Source organism: Lynx canadensis, chromosome D3 (assembly GCF_007474595.2).
Source record: "Lynx canadensis isolate LIC74 chromosome D3, mLynCan4.pri.v2, whole genome shotgun sequence".
NCBI classification, from domain to species: Eukaryota; Metazoa; Chordata; class Mammalia; order Carnivora; family Felidae; genus Lynx; species Lynx canadensis.
Genome location: NC_044314.2, coordinates 93,350,483 through 93,363,182, shown reverse-complemented (window position 1 = coordinate 93,363,182; position 12,700 = coordinate 93,350,483). Strand labels below are relative to the sequence as shown.

The window sequence follows — 12,700 nt, the reverse complement described above, 5'->3', positions numbered from 1 at the left end:
CACGGGAACCATGGCTCAGACCCCTCAGCAAGGAGGTGAGCCATCAATGCCAGCAGAGGTGGCAGAGGCCCCAGAATAGCTCACAGGTGAGAAAAACGACAGCATCAGGAGGGACCAGTTGGTCCCAACGAACTTTGTTTCCTCAGTCTCTCCTCGGACAGACCTCACGCTGGGAAAATGGAACTCAGCAGAGGTGGGATGGACTGTGGGCACAGAGTGAGGCCACCCAACCCTCTCCAGGGAAGGACTCGTTGCTCAGCAGCAGGGAGTGGTCAGCTGACTGCCCCCAGTTGCCGGAGTTTGTGGAGTTGGTCTCAGCTAAAGAGCAGACTCACTCGGGATGCTCCCCTTCCCAGGGCAACAGGCCCCTGGTGACGGAGCTCGTCGGGGATGTGGAGACCTGCCCATCTTGGCCCCACAGGAGACACTCACGAGCGGCACGTCCTTCAGAGCTTCCTACTGGTGTGGCCAGGGTCTCACCGGCCTCAGTCCAGCCTGACTTCTTCCTCCGACCCACCCTTTCCTATTCATCTTCCCATCACCCCACAGATGCTGATCCTCAATAAACACCTTGCACTCCAAACTGCATCTCAGGATCCACTTCCAGAGAACCCAACTTATCGCACAGCCCAACCTCCCGTGTTAGGAATATTTGGGTTGTAAGAAACAAACGCAACTTGAACCGGATGAAGCAAGCATGAGAATTTATTAGAAGGGTATTTGGGATATCTCACAGAAGAATGCAACAATCAAGGCATGAAAAGGGCAGATGTGAGTCTGGACATCAGGACAAGAACCAGGTCCCGGAATAAGCTTCCAGGCTTCACTCTTCTCCCTCACTGCAGACTATGCTTCCCTGTGTGGTGGAAAGCAGCCACCGTGAGCACCCACGTTCATAGATTACAACCTCAGTCGCTAAAACCATATACACAAACAAGATAGTCCCAGGTTTCCGGAAGCTTTCTAATGGAAAAGACAAGACATGCGATGATTGTATTACCACAGTGACAAACACATGTGTGGTTCATAAAGGATGGCCAAGCATTAATAAGGAACATGGGCATTTCAGTGACAGGAGACTTGTGAGATTGTAGAAATACGAAGGAACTGCGAGTAGTTCAAGGAGGCCAAAAAGTACTGTGCAGGAGGAAAGATATTCAGAAATGATGGATAGGCCGGATTTATACAGAAGTCCTCATTAAGTCCACAATTAGCTACCTGCTGTTTCAACACAGAAGTGTATAATCAGAATTGCACCTTAAAATACTATGTGCAGTGTGGAAAATGGACTAAAAAAAGAATGAAGGCAAGGTGCAAGAAATTATACATACAGCTACAAGGGTCATGGTTGGGTTAGCACATCAGCATAGGCCAGACTAGGTGCTGAACACCTAGCAGCTTGCTGGTACTGTATCTGTAGACTCATGAGCCCAGCAGAGCTGACAACCTGAGCATATACTGCTGGCATAAACGGCCAAATGAGGGAAGCCTCGGATGTAGATTCCAGATGCCCACTGATCTACATTCTTCTATTGGTACCAGGTATTGCTGGATAAATTGGATATTCTTTGGGTTTATTTCACCTCAGGTTCTACAGGTGATGATCTTGAGATCAAAATACCCAGAACATTGGATCCATAGAGAGAATGGCGTCACATTGCAAAAGCCCACAAAGAAACACTGAATAGAAAGGCACTCCCCAAGACTCACAGACTTGATCTCCAAACGATCCATTACTTAGTAAAAGGAATACAGTAGAACTGTGCTTGGCAGAACGGTCTTCCAGGACAGTGGGGGAACCTGGGTGGTGAAAGAGGAGGGAGGGGATGCTCTCCCTATGCATTCTACCAACATCAGCTACTATGCTCCATGAAGCTGCAAGTAAATCCCTCTTAGCATCAAAACCAGCTTTCTTCTTGATGTGGGATTTGTGGCAGGGGAAATGTGGGGACTCGTGTTTTTTTTTTTTTGTGGTTTACCAAGGTAATTTAAAACGTGGACACTGAAAATATCTAATTTCAGAATCAAAGACCCCTCTTCAGAAAGAGAGTACCCAGTGAGTTCTACACAGCATACCTGGGTCTCCACGTAAGGTATTTTGATAAACAAGGCCTCTGTTGCCAGCGTTAGCACTCCCTATGACTGACACATGACCCCTAAGGAAAAAATCTGCTCTTTGGTATTCAACCAGTAGGCTAAAGCCAAAGTTCGGTTATCTAGAGAGTAAACTACTGGGTTTAACTCCTTAATAGTAAATGGAACAATCTAGAACTGAAGTGAGAAAAATTAGGTCATTTTTAGACAACAGACTCCAAACTCAATCCAAGAACTAACAAATCAATATCTGGGACTAGGGAAGAGAATCAGGAGAGATAAAAATTTAAAAATGGGACAATCTACAAAGTAAAACATAACCCTATAACTATTCTTTTACAAATGAAGTTGATAAAATCACCTTCAGGTTTGAGGGAGAAAAGCAGGAAGTCCATATGTTTGAGCATGAATCAAAATTTGGGAAGTTAGTTACTTTTAAAATTACCATCCTGGTGTAGTGGATTAGAAAATTACTCTCATTGAAGTCCCAATTTTTCAACAATGATGTAAAATTGGTAATTACAGGAAAGAATACTGGTGAACTCAAAGGTGCAGACAAAGCAACTTGTGCATGAAAGAAGTCTTGATTTTCCCAAGTCTGGAATCAAAGTCAGGACTTTTCTGAATTTCACCATCGTACAAAGAATACTATACACTTTGTCAAGGATCATTATAAAGATCACTGCAAAGTTCCACCTGAGCTAAGGGGTGGTTCATGCACTGTCGAAGCGAGCCCTACTTACAATGAAAGGTTCACAACAGGATCACCATGTGCACGGTGCAGCTGGTGAAGAGAGGCAAAGCACAGATACTTCAAATGATGAAGCAGTGAAAGGCCTACTTCCTAATACCTGTCCGGACATCACAGAAATGTGCAGGAAGGTAAAATAGGCTTCCTTGAATACATCAAAAATATATTTCTCAGCACAAAAAAATCTATACATTTTCTGAAAGTGACCCCTAAATAATTGGTTTCTCCCCCTAGCTTTTCCACAAAATATCTTATGAAACACTGAAAACAATAGCACACAACATATTTCATCAGAGTAACTTAAATACAAGCTGTACTTGGGCACACAGCACTTGAAGTACGTACACTGGATGCACAAAGGCACCACACTGAATGAGAACAACACCTGGACAGCACTACTGCCATTTAGCTCAAGTGCTATGTGATACAGTTCACACGCCTTTCTTTTGCTCACTCAGTACATAATGAGTCACTATTGCGTTTTGCGTTCCTGTCTTTGGGTACTTGTTAACCAGGTGTTAGGTAAATTGTTTGAGTCTGAGATTGCAGACTATATAATGTTGGCTTTCATAACGGAAGAGAAACATCAGCAACCACAGACCCGTCTATATGCCAATAAGCCATAAGGAAAAAAAGAGATGTGGTGTTATTAAGCTGCGTACTTAACAGTAAGACATGTTATACCAATTGCCATTTCGATAGTATCATTAAAACAGAAAAACCAGCGGCATGTGGTTATGTCCTGACATCAGAGGCACTACTACAAGGTATGTGCATTTCATGCTCACAATTACATCATCATATGTGATTCCAAAATATGAGACACACTGTGTGACACAAGAAAATAAACCATAAATACCACTGAGAAATGTCTTATCTAGATGTTTCAATGACTCAATTTATTCACATATTTTTAAAACTTCATACTTCAGAATGAACATGTCAATCATCAGTATGGGGTTTCTAATAACCACGTCTATAAAAAAATGTATGGCTTCCCTTTATAGCCTTATTTCTAGGGGCACGTTTCCCATTTCTTTCAATCGTTAGGCTTACCCACAATGTAAATCCCCCCCCCCCCAAAAATATGGTTGGATTACCTGCTGAAGAGTGTCCCATATTTAGTATTTTCACAGAGCTTCATTCCTGAGAGTATTTTAATGCACAATGAGCTGTGATTTCTTGATGGAAATATTACCTCACTTGCCGCATTCATGGGATTTTTCTTCATTTGCTGGATTAGGGTTTACCCCAGTGGGCATATTTCCAACAGCTAATGAGATGTGGCCTCTGCAAAGCTTTCTGATGTTCACAGTACTCATCTTTGCTATTAATTTCCTACTGTATGCTTGCCAAGCTTTTAAAATCCACTGCATCTCATAGGCTCATTCTACTCCATGAGTTCCTATATAAGCATGTTAATCAGCTGCAAACTTTCCCTACATAACCTCACTTAGAGTTCCTACCCTAAAAGATTACTCAGACCTACAATGTGATGTGACTATTTGAAAGGTTTACCATAACTGTGTTTTTTTTTTTTCTGAAGTACAAAGAGGTAAGGTCTCTGTCAAAGACTAATATTAACTCCAATCCTAGGACTTCTTTGCTGTATGAGTTCTCTGGTGATTAATGAGCTGTGACTTTTGGGAGAAGGCTTTCCCACATTCATGGCATTGGTAAGGTTTCTCTCCTGTATGAATTCTCTGGTGGTTAACAAGCTGTGACTTCTGAGAGAAGGCCTTCCTACATTCGCTGCATCCGTAGGGCTTCTCCCCAGTGTGTGTCCTCTGGTGCGGTATGAGGTGTGATTTCCGAGAGAAGGCTTTTCCACATTCGCTGCATTCAAAGGGTTTCTCTCCTGTATGTGTTCTCTGATGATTGATGAGACTTGACTTCTCCCTAAAGGCTTTCCCACATTCGCTGCATTCGTAAGGTTTTTCTCCTGTATGAGTTCTCTGATGTCTAATTAGCTCAGATTTCTCAAAGAAAGCTTTCCTGCAAAGACTGCATTCGTAGGGTTTCTCTCCTGTGTGGATTCTCTGGTGAGTATTGAGCTGTGACTTCTGGGAGAAGGCTTTTTCACAATCCCTGCACCCGTATGGTTTCTCTCCTGTATGAGTTCTCTGGTGAGTTGCGAGACTGGACTTCTCACCAAAAGCTTTCCCACATTCAGTGCATTCATAGGGCTTCTCTCCTGTGTGAGTCCTCTGATGTGATATGAGATGGGACTTCTGACAAAAGGCCTTCCCACACTCACTGCACACATAAGGCTTTTCTCCTGTGTGAATTCTCTGATGATTAGTAAGGCTTAATTTTTCACTGAAAGCCTTCCCGCACTCACTGCATTCATAGGGCTTTTCTCCTGTGTGAGTTCTCTGATGTCTAACAAGCTGAGATTTCCTGCTGAAGGCTTTCCCACATTTACTGCATACAAAGGGTTTCTCTCCTGTGTGTGTCATCTGATGGGATATGAGATGTGACTTCTGGGAGAAGGCTTTCCCACACTGAATGCACCCATGAGGCTTCTCTCCTGTATGAGTCCTCTGATGGTTAATGAGACTTGACCTCTCTCTGAATGCTTTACGACATTCACTGCATTCATAGGGCTTCTCTCCAGTATGAATTGTCTGATGTCTAATGAGCTCTGATTTCTCAAAGAAGGCTTTTCTACAATCACTACACCCATAGGGTTTTGTTCCTGTGTGAGTCCTATGATGTGTAACGAGTTGTGATTTCCTGCTGAAGGCCTTCCCACATTCTCTGCATTCAAAAGGTTTCTCTCCTGTGTGAATTCTCTGATGATTAATAAGATTTGACTTCTCACTAAAGGCCCTTCCACATTCGTTGCACCCGTAGGGTTTCTCACCTGTGTGTGTCCTCCAGTGTGATATGAGATGGGACTTCCGGGAGAAGGCTTTCCCGCATTCACCACATTCATATGGTTTCTCTCCTGTGTGTGTCCTCTGATGGGATGTGAGCTGTGACTTTTGGGAGAAGGCTTTCCCACACTGGCTACAATTGTAAGGTTTCTCTCCTGTGTGAGTCCTGTGATGTGTAACAAACTGTGACTTCTGAGGAAAGGTTTTGCCACACTTACCACAGCCATAGGCTATCTCCCTTATGTGTCTGGTCTGATGTTTAATGAGACTTGATCTCTTAGTGAAGCGTTTCCTACATTCACTGCATTCATAGAGTTTCTCCCCTAGACGAGTTCTGTGAAATATGATAATCTGTGACTTCTTAGAACTAATTTTATCATATTTATCATATTCATAGTATTTTAACCAAGCATCAGTTTCCTCAGGCTTGGTATCGAGAAACAACTTATCAAATACACTGAAACCATCCGATTCTGTCTTTCCATAATCTGCTTTTGGAATAAGTAAATCTAAGTGATGTTTTAAAAATAATCCATCTACATTATCTTCACTGTTTGATTTCCTTAAAGGAACAAAGTTCATGCTCAGATTGAGTTTTTTTCCAAATGCATCACATTCGTGATCCTGTTTCAGATTTCTAAGCTTCTCCTGGTCATCCTGGCGCCACGTCATGTGACCATTTCCTTGCAAGTCTTGTTCTACAAAGAAATAAAAACCTGTGAATGTTTCTGTGGTTGTCTTTCCTAAATGAAAAACCAGCTATGCTATGTAAGGGGATGAATGCTGGGGAAGGCCGTTTCCCAGTCCCAGGTAGAAGGTCTATCCTTTAGGTACTGGGGAAAAAAAGAAAATAAAATGCTATAAATAGGAATGGCATACAGGTAGTATCTTATGTCACCTGTGATTGTGGTCAAATATAAGTTTATAAAATGTAAGAGAATGTAAAAAATATATCAAGAGCAACGAGGAACAAAGAAAGGAGGTTGGAAGAAGCACTGATCCAATATTGTGAGGAAATGATTTCCTCAACACCTACTGAGTACACACTGTGCCCCAGGTGGAGCACGAATCGCAAGCAAGAGACAGGAAACAAGCCCCTGACCTTGCGCAACTTAATTGTAATGGAAAAGAAAACAAATAGAGAAAATTAACAGGTTGACAGAATAACTACCAAAGCCATTACAAGCTTAGAGAATGAGAAATCATATTTGTCCCTTTTCCCATTTTAAAATTTTCTGAACGTTTTAAACTTACCAGAAATATTTTTAGCATTATCACCAAGAGAGCAACTTTGTGGAGCACACCATTTTTCATCTAACGTGTTTAGGCACAAAACCTCACAATCTATGTGTTCTTTCACTGAAAATATCTTAAGATACAAGTTCCCATTCTTCAAATATTCTCAATTTGCCCTTTATTATATAGCTCTTCTGTCATTATTCTCACAACATAACCACTTAGGCCACTGTTATAAGTGTTCTTCAAAAGGCTTATTTTTCACTAATAATCAACACTTGGAATTTTTCCTGAGCTCTTACCCACAGGTATGAAAGCCAACCAGTAATGTGAAAAACTTTTTAAAGACTTAAATGTCAATCAAGGGTAATAAATTTGCAGGAAACCCACAACTTACTGTTGGCCATATCCATTCAGGAGGTAGAGTCAACAAGATTTGCTGATGGATTTGACATGTAAGGAATAAGGGAAAGCAAGGAATCAAGAATGAACCCTAAGACTGGGGTTTGAGCAATTCAGTGGATTATGGTGTTCATTACTGAGTTGAGAAGAATGAAGGAAAACGAAGTCTGGGGGTTAAAATCAAAAGTCTACTACAGAAACATTAGCTTTGAGATGTACAAGTTTGAATAAAGTGGTAACAGGAAACGTGAGAACAGAAAATGAGTACTTACAAATTAAACTTGTAATTTTGTTACTTTAACTGTTACATTGTTAAACTAAATACACATTTGGAAATTGTATCTAACTTCTTCCAACTTTAATTTTTCCCCATTAGAAAAATGGGTTTGCTTCATGTTTGACCATTTGTAGTATATCCCAGATACCCCAACTCTCCCCACCGCTTTTTTCTGCTGTAGCTTGTTTAAGTATTTTATTTTTTATTTTAGAGAGAAAGAAAGCATGAGTGAGGAAGAGGGGCAGAAGGAGAAAGAGAGAGAATCACAAGCAGGCTCCACGTAGGGCTCAATCCCATGACTCCGGGATCATGACCTGAGCTGAAATCAAGAATCAGATGCTCAACCGACTGAGCAACCCAGGTGTTCCTCTCTGCTGTAATTTAATCCATCTTAATATCTCAGTAAAATATCCTTCCAACTGGTTTCCCTGCTTCCCGTTAATTTTCTACTCTGCAGTCAGGTTAAGCTTTTTAAAATACAAATCAGATAATTTTATTATTATTTAAAATTGTTTGAATCAATTCAAACTCCTTCCTATTGCTTACAAGTTGATGTATGATCTAGTTTCCGCACACTCCCCAACCCCTATCTCCCTGAGGCAAGGCCTTTCTAAGTAACTAAGTCCCTTCCTGACTTAATACATTCATATTTATCATTCCTTTTTTTTAAATATTTATTTTGAGAAAGTGAGAGTGTGAGCAGGGGAGGGGCAGAGAGAGAGAGAATGAATCCCAAAAAGGCTCTGCACTGTCAGAGCAGACTGACACAGAGCTCGAACTCACAAACCATGAGATCATGACCTGAGCTGAAATCAAGAGTCAGATGCTTCACCGACTGAGCCCCCCAGGCACCCCCATATTTGTCATTCCTTTAAGGAACACTTTCTCCTAATTCAGATAGCTTGTTCCTTTCAGTCTTCATGTCTAGAGTTGCCTTCTCCACATGACCCTGTTATGGATCAAATGTTTGTGCCATTCCCCAAAATTTATATATTTAAGCTTTAACCTCCGGTGTGGTTGTATTTGGAAATGAGATCCCAAAGGAAGGAATTAAGGTTAAATGAGATCATAATGGTAGGGCCCTGATCCAAAAAGATTAGTATCCTTATCAGAAACACCAGAGTACTCCTTGGCCCCTAATCTACCCACATGCATGAATGAGGAAAGGCCATATGAGGGCAGAGCTACATTGCTACAAGCCAGCAAAACAGCTTTCATCAGAACCCAAATCACGCAGGCACCTTGATCTTGGGACTTCCAGCCTCCAAAACTGTGGGAGTAACTTCCTGAGCAGACTAACACTCTCTCTACCATATTATTATCTACCTTATTTCTATAAGAGCACTTTCAGGATCTCGGTTTTACCCTGGTTATTTGAAAACTTGTTCACTTTTATCCTCCCGTGAGAAAGTAAGCACTGTGTAGACAAGGAATACCCACACCATCCAGCACAATACCTTAAAAATAATAAGAGAAATCAACACATATTCAATTTTCTATGAACTGCTAAAGTTGTTGTGCAGAAAAGAGTTGGCACCAGGCCTGAGAGTGCTATGCACACACGACTACTTGCAAGGTTGCTCTTGGCTAGCATTTGGGAACCTGGGTTTCTGGAGTGTTCCTACCATTCCCCAGCTGATAAAAGGGGCTCCCTGTGGTGGACTGTGTGCAAACCACGTGGTTTATGCTGAGTACCTGGTCTCCTGGGAGTCTGAAATGCTGGACTCCTAGCCGAAGTGCTAGGCAGAGGTGCCTCTGACCAGCTCCCAATAAAACCCTGGGTGCTCGGTCTTTAGTGACCTTTCCTGGGCAGAAATACCACACATACTACTGCATTTTCATTGCTGGGGGAGAAGTGAGCTCTGTGTCACCCTCATGGAGGGGGCAGCACAGGAAACCTGCACCTGGATTCCTCCAGACTCTGCTTGTGCCCGTTCCATGGTGATGCAGCTATGTGTCATTATGTCACTGTAATAAATCTTAGCCATTCCTACAACATCCGCAGTCCCGTTGAACCTCTGAGCATAGTGGTGTTCTTGGGGACCCTGAAGTGCAGGCCTTGTTAATTTTGACAACTTTGCGCTACACTGCAGTGAAACATAAATGTTCACTATTTAAATACAGAGTTAAAAAAATTGGATGCAAATGTCACTTCTTAAGTAAGTTCTATGCTTCTGTATGGTATTTTCCAGGTATTTTACTTTTTAATCACTTTAGTAGAAACTCAAGTGGTGGCTATCAATGAGGGGCACATAAAAAAAAAAAAAAAAATCACAAGAGTTTCTCAAACTACAAATTCCAGTTCTAGAATACTACATTTTAAAATACGTATACACCACTCTACTGAATCAAATCCCCATGTGATCTAATGCACACCTGGCTAAAAACACCTGTATTAGAACAATGGGCTTGTGGAGAAGAATTTGCGGAATGAATCCTGTCTGACACAGGGCTGGGTATAAAACTATAAGCCTGTGTCTGTGCATGCACACAAAGCTCAGAGACCAACCAACTAAAGAATATTACCCAGCCTGTGATCAGGTCTGGAATGGGACTTCCGAAAAAAGTGAGACCAACTGAGCTGGACAGTCAAAGAACATTCCATGTGTATGAATGTGTATGTGAAAACAGAGTTTGTGTGGAAAGGATTAAGATAAAACATAGCACAATCAAACGGAGATGCAGAGAAGAGTAAGTATTTCGTCTGAAAACACTGAGAAATGTTCAAATGGAGTTGACCATGAATTTGAGGAAGAGGGTATAAACAGCAGGAGAGGCTGCACAGATTCACACAGTGGAGAGCCTGGAAGAAGAGGCTATAGACTGTAGCAGACTCCTGTCAATGCCTCAGCTACATTCAGATGGCACCTGCACCCTGGGAAGACTGTGGGGCCCAACCCAGGCACCCATCTCTCTCTGCCCAAAATAATCCTTAAGCTGCAAGCACATGCTTGGTCTGTGTGCAGGGATTCTGGGCATTCTGGAGAATTCACGAACGCCCCCAGAGCAACGCTCAAGCCCTGAGCACTGGGCGTTAGCAGGTGACCGGCTTCCTGGTCCCTCGGGGGGTCCAGGCAGCCGCCACAGGTGAGCACCCTTCCATCACATGCACTGCCATTCCCTCCCCACCCCCACATCAACGCCCTTCCTCCCACTGCAGTGCCACTCAGATACGTATCTCAGGGGGTGATTTCGAGGGAGCCTGAACTTATAAAAGAAGGTTAGATTCTACACCTATCTAGAAATTTGGATAATTCAGTAAGTGAAGTAAATTCCAAATCCAATTATTTGGATAATTCAGATGTCCCTAAGGGACATCATGGGCCTAGTTTTAAGTGTGCATTGAGGAGTTAAGTTAAAAAGATAACTTCCAAAGCGCAAAAAAACTTAAATAAGAGACAGACCACTCAATGTACTCCATGGTATCTAATCTACAGGAAAAGTACAACAGAACCTAATTTTAAAAAGGGAGAAAAAGGACCAATTGTTTGGGAGGAACAAGCAACTGTTCTCAGCTTTACAGAGGCTGAATGGAGTGCAGTGGGCCCACGGGGTACTTCTCTGGGCATCAGACACCCCACTGAGGCGAGAAAGAAACCTCCTAACTGTACAAGCAGATGTGTCTAACCATAGGTGAGCAGAGGACAGAAGACTGAACATGTCAGAATATGAAAGAAGCCAAAGTTCCAGACTTGGCAGACAGGGAGTAGCTCATGGCCTGAACAAGCTGGAAGCAAAGAAGCCACACCTAAAGGCACAAAGTGGCTCACATCAGGTGTTCTGAAACCCCACCACAGGGCCAGAGATTGTGAAAAGAGCTCTCTAAAGCACATTTCAGAGATGTCATCAACCCAGTGACCAACTGAGACTGAATTTCTGGCTGGTGCTCACACCCACCTGAGCAGTCTGCACTTGGAACTTCTCCATCTCCCACCCATGGCTCTTCTCCTTGCTCCAGCTTGAAGATGACATCAGGTTTCATAACTTCATACCCTGTTCAGGGGAAAACACAAAAGCCTTGACCCTGACTGCTTGGGCTTCAGGGCCACCAAAGAAACAGAAAGGTTTGGCATCACACCGGCCCAGTGAAGTACCCATCTGTGTATGAACAGACTAAATAATTCTCAACAGCAGGGGTCTCCCTGGTGGCTGATGGTTCTAAGATTGTTCACTTCTGTAATCCAAATACAAAACCGTTACCTGCTTCAGAGGCTCCCGAGCCCATCAGCCTGGGTTCAAATCCAGGCCCTTTCAATGACTAGCTGTCAATCCTTGGGAAAGTGACTTAAAAGGAGCAGAATTGTACCTCCTATACAAAACTGCTCTGTAAGTAAGTCAACACAGAAGAAGCAAGTGGAACATAGCCATTTCCTTGCATTAGGTGCCAACCCCCCATGAATGCGGTAAGTTTCGGAGAATGCATAAAGAAAATAAGCCTTCGTAATTGGAAGGTCAGGTCCAGATGTTTCCCCTAGTGTCACAGTACACGGAACTTTTAATCTCCTGAATTCAGGTTCAAAACCATTAAAAAATTCAGAACCCCCACAGCTCTCAGCAACTAAACAAGTAAGGTATTAGGCATAGTCTGAGGTCCTCCAGGAAGTTCTTCTTACCCAGCGAAACTAGGCTGCTGTAGTTCTCCAGCATGACATCCTTGTATAAGTCCTTCTGACTGGGGTCCAGGAGTTGCCACTCCTTCTGGGTGAAGTCCACAGATAAATCCTCAAATGAGAATGCCTCCTGTAAAAGCATAACCCTGGTGAATCTGAACCAATTATCACTCTGAGAGATAGGAAAGAATTGGAGTGTAAGCACATTTTTCTCATCACAGCAAGTTATGGAGAATGTGTCCTTTGCACGGTATTTCTGCAATAAAACACGATGATGCACTCTTCCACCCTTCCATATATACAATACATTAGAAATGGAATTCGGGAGTTTAAATCTCAACAGGGGGCATATGAATGGCTCAGCTGGTTGAGGGTGTGACTCTTGACTTCGGCTGAAGTCATGATCCCAGGGTCATGAAATCAAATGTCAGGCTCCATGCTGAGCCTGGAG

The 12,700-nt window shown here is 42.7% G+C and overlaps 1 protein-coding gene across 7 annotated transcripts in view; it reads right to left on the bottom strand.

Annotated features, from left to right (window-relative positions):
• Positions 1-686: 686 nt before the first annotated feature.
• The window catches only part of LOC115528096 (zinc finger protein 26), a 63,185-nt gene continuing 51,171 nt past the window's right edge, over positions 687-12,700 (bottom strand). For 6 of the 7 annotated variants that reach the window (XM_032595467.1, XM_032595470.1, XM_030335915.2 and 3 more), the window contains 3 exons: positions 12,253-12,379; positions 11,537-11,632; positions 687-6,422 (listed from right to left, as the gene is read on the bottom strand). In XM_032595467.1, the coding sequence (XP_032451358.1) occupies positions 4,438-6,422; positions 11,537-11,632; positions 12,253-12,379 (2,208 nt within the window). In that variant the 3' untranslated portion in view covers positions 687-4,437. The remainder of the gene's footprint in view (positions 6,423-11,536; positions 11,633-12,252; positions 12,380-12,700) is intronic. The other variant, XM_030335918.1, reaches the window with a different exon arrangement.